Here is a 2,897-nt window from a genome sequence, read left to right on the forward strand (position 1 = left end):
CCTGGTAGGGACACTACCACATTCACACCACAAAGCCTCTGCAACACATGCTTGAGGCAAAAAACGGGATTCTTTTTTCATTCCCTCCACCATGAAGTCTTCCTTGCCTCCCCATGCCTGGCAGACCCAAGCAATCCTTTCTCCTGTCCGCAGCACGGCACCTGCATGTACGCCAGCCCCTGGAATAACACTCTTTTCTCAGCCCACCAGCTCCTTGAGAGAAAAAACACAGGGTGTCTGTGTTTGACTCTGGGCAATAGTTCCCCACTCACTCACTCATCCATTCAATCATTCATTCACTCATTCATTCACTCACTCCTCCATTCACTTGGCCATTCATTCATTCACTTGGATGGGCTTCAGTGGCACCAGCTCCTGCCCTGGACATGAGAAGGAGCAGTGAGGAGACAGGTGAGGCCCTGCTCCTGGAGCTCACCCATGTCAGGAAAACTGACACCCAGGTATGTGCAGTGATGAAATTTATGCACATGTTAATGGAAAATGCCCAGCTCCAACTATAAGATGACTAGATCTTAACAACATACTTTTGAGAGAAAGGAAAGCAGGTTTTACATACACTTTGATCTCATGGGCATTAAACAAGGAAGATGAGAGTCTTTTCTATTGGCAACATGCATAAGCAGTGTGTGCCTACCATACGATTACACACATGCACACATTCCACCCATTTATACCTCTAAGGTGTTCACCCACCTTCCAAATGATCACAACCACATCAGCTAACGTTTGCTGAGGGCCTTCTCCACCAGACCATGTCCTGAGAAATGATCGTCTGCACCTTCTCTTTCTGTCACCATGTGAGGTGGCCCCAAGTACCTGACAACTGCCCCACCTCCTCAGGACCTAGACCAGGGCAGCCTGTCTCATAGGAGGAGAATCCAGCTCCTTAGACCAGCACCCTCACTGGTCTCCTCTTGTCCCTGAGACTCAAGGAGCCAGGCTGGCCTCACAACAAAGAGCAGGACTAAGTTGGCCACGCTGCTGGACGCCCTCCTAACTTGTGCTATGGGAGTTTATGTGTGACGCACACAGGGCCCAGGGAAGGCAGAGTGGCAACCTCTCCCCAGTCTCCCTGGAGCCTGACCTCAGAAAGAATGGAGCCCCAATGCAAGTGAAGCCCAGCCCCCCAGGCCCTTGCAGCCGGGGGTCTTTCCAGACAAGACAGGCTGGAGCCGCGGCAGAGACCACACTTGGCACGTGGCCCCCAACGCCGTTCTGCCCCATTGCCTCATGGCGAAATGAAAATAATAATAATTCCTAAGACTTTCAGATTCTGGCCCCAAAGTACTTTTCCAGGAACGTACTCTGAAAGAATGCCATAGAAAATATGGTTCCTGTGACACTAGACTTCAGACATCCTAGTGATTTAGAGGGCAAGATCGTTGAGGGGCTTCTGGAAGAATTTTTTTGTTTCTGACATTTCAGAAGAAAAAACACACCTTTGAGCTGAGCCCGTTCCATCAGCATTCAAAATTCCACGTGAGCGTTGCTTGGCCAGCGCTTGTTACAAGTATAAAGGAAGTATTGGCTGTGAGGGTCTGTCTGGCTCTCTGCAGTCGCTCCCCTCCTAAGGGGAAGTCAGATCTCAAGGTGGTGTCTAAAGTACAAAGTCTTATAAGATTTCTGAAAAGCACAGAAGAAAATATTCCAGCACAATCCATGTGTGTGAGTGAATCACAAAGCATTTCTTAGGGTATATAAGATGGCTCCAGGATGCGTGTACAGACTCTAAGTAGAGTGTGGATTCACCCAAACATGCCCCCATGCATGGAGCAATTATTGAGTGCCCACTGTGTGCCAGGGAAGGAGAGAGGAAGGGTGGAGGCTGTGCCCTGCAGCCGCTTGTCAGTGGAGACTCACACAGTTGCCTGGACAGGGGCCATGTGGAGTGAGCGCCCAGAGGGATGCAGGGGGCACAGGGCCACACTTTCATCCTGACACCGGCCGGCACTCAGTGACACTTGAGTTCTCAGATGAGAAGAGTTTTGCCTTGTCTGAAGGAGGAATTAAAGCTGCTCTTTTCTCACAAATTGACCACGAAGCTACAAAATGTAGGAGGAAGAACCTCAGCCTCCCTGAACACAGCAGCAGTTCTGAAAATTCAATTCAAAAACCCCCGTTAGCTGGCAGGGTTTCTCATGGCTGTTGATCTAAATTCTCATTCCTACCCACACATCCTTTGCAGCAAAATGTTGAAGAGAATGATACCTTTAGCATTGCCCTCATCCTTCCCTGGGAAACAACATTAAACAATGAAGAAAAATACTTAATTCTCTCAAGAAAATTGCAAATATTCCTTGTGTTGTAGATGGTGGCCCTGCCTCCTCTTCCCCACATCCAGCCACACAGGGAGCAGTTGGGTCTCAGTCAGTGGGCGCTTCGCTGGGAAGCCAGCTCTAGGCCCGCTGACGCCTCATTGAAGACCTGCCACAGTCGCATGACAGTGATACTGTATCTTATGGGTAAGGAGACAGGACGATGGGCTAGGTTAATACTTTGCCTTTTTAATCTATTAATCTTCCACCTTTGGGACATGATTTTAAATCCACTCCAGAGCAAAGTGACTGAAAATCATTCTGGTCTGACAGCTTTAAAAGATCACAAGTGAAATGTGTTAAGAAGATCTCAACCCGCTGGTGCTACACCAATGGCTTCTGGAAGTTTCCCTCACCCTGGCAATGGTTCTACACCCTCCCATTGGGAGTCTGAAGCAGACAATCATGCACCGACAAGAAAATGTTCCTTTTAGACAGGGTTAACGGGAGGAGCACCTATTTTGTCAGAATAATCTGGGTCCTGTGTGCTCATCACTGTGGGTGTAAAGATGCTCAGAGTTCCTGGGAACATTTGCTTCCTCCTTCCCCAGGTGATTCCTG

General features: G+C 48.9%; 1 protein-coding gene across 1 annotated transcript in view; it reads left to right on the plus strand.

The window, feature by feature from the left end:
- Positions 1–386: 386 nt before the first annotated feature.
- The window catches only part of LOC102760731 (protein SET-like), a 10,979-nt gene continuing 8,468 nt past the window's right edge, over positions 387–2,897 (plus strand). The window contains 2 exon segments of the mRNA XM_015563119.1: positions 387–461; positions 2,330–2,483. Coding sequence (XP_015418605.1) covers positions 387–461; positions 2,330–2,483 — 229 coding nt within the window.

Source organism: Myotis davidii, unplaced genomic scaffold (genome assembly GCF_000327345.1).
Source record: "Myotis davidii unplaced genomic scaffold, ASM32734v1 scaffold135, whole genome shotgun sequence".
Classification (NCBI taxonomy): Eukaryota; Metazoa; Chordata; class Mammalia; order Chiroptera; family Vespertilionidae; genus Myotis; species Myotis davidii.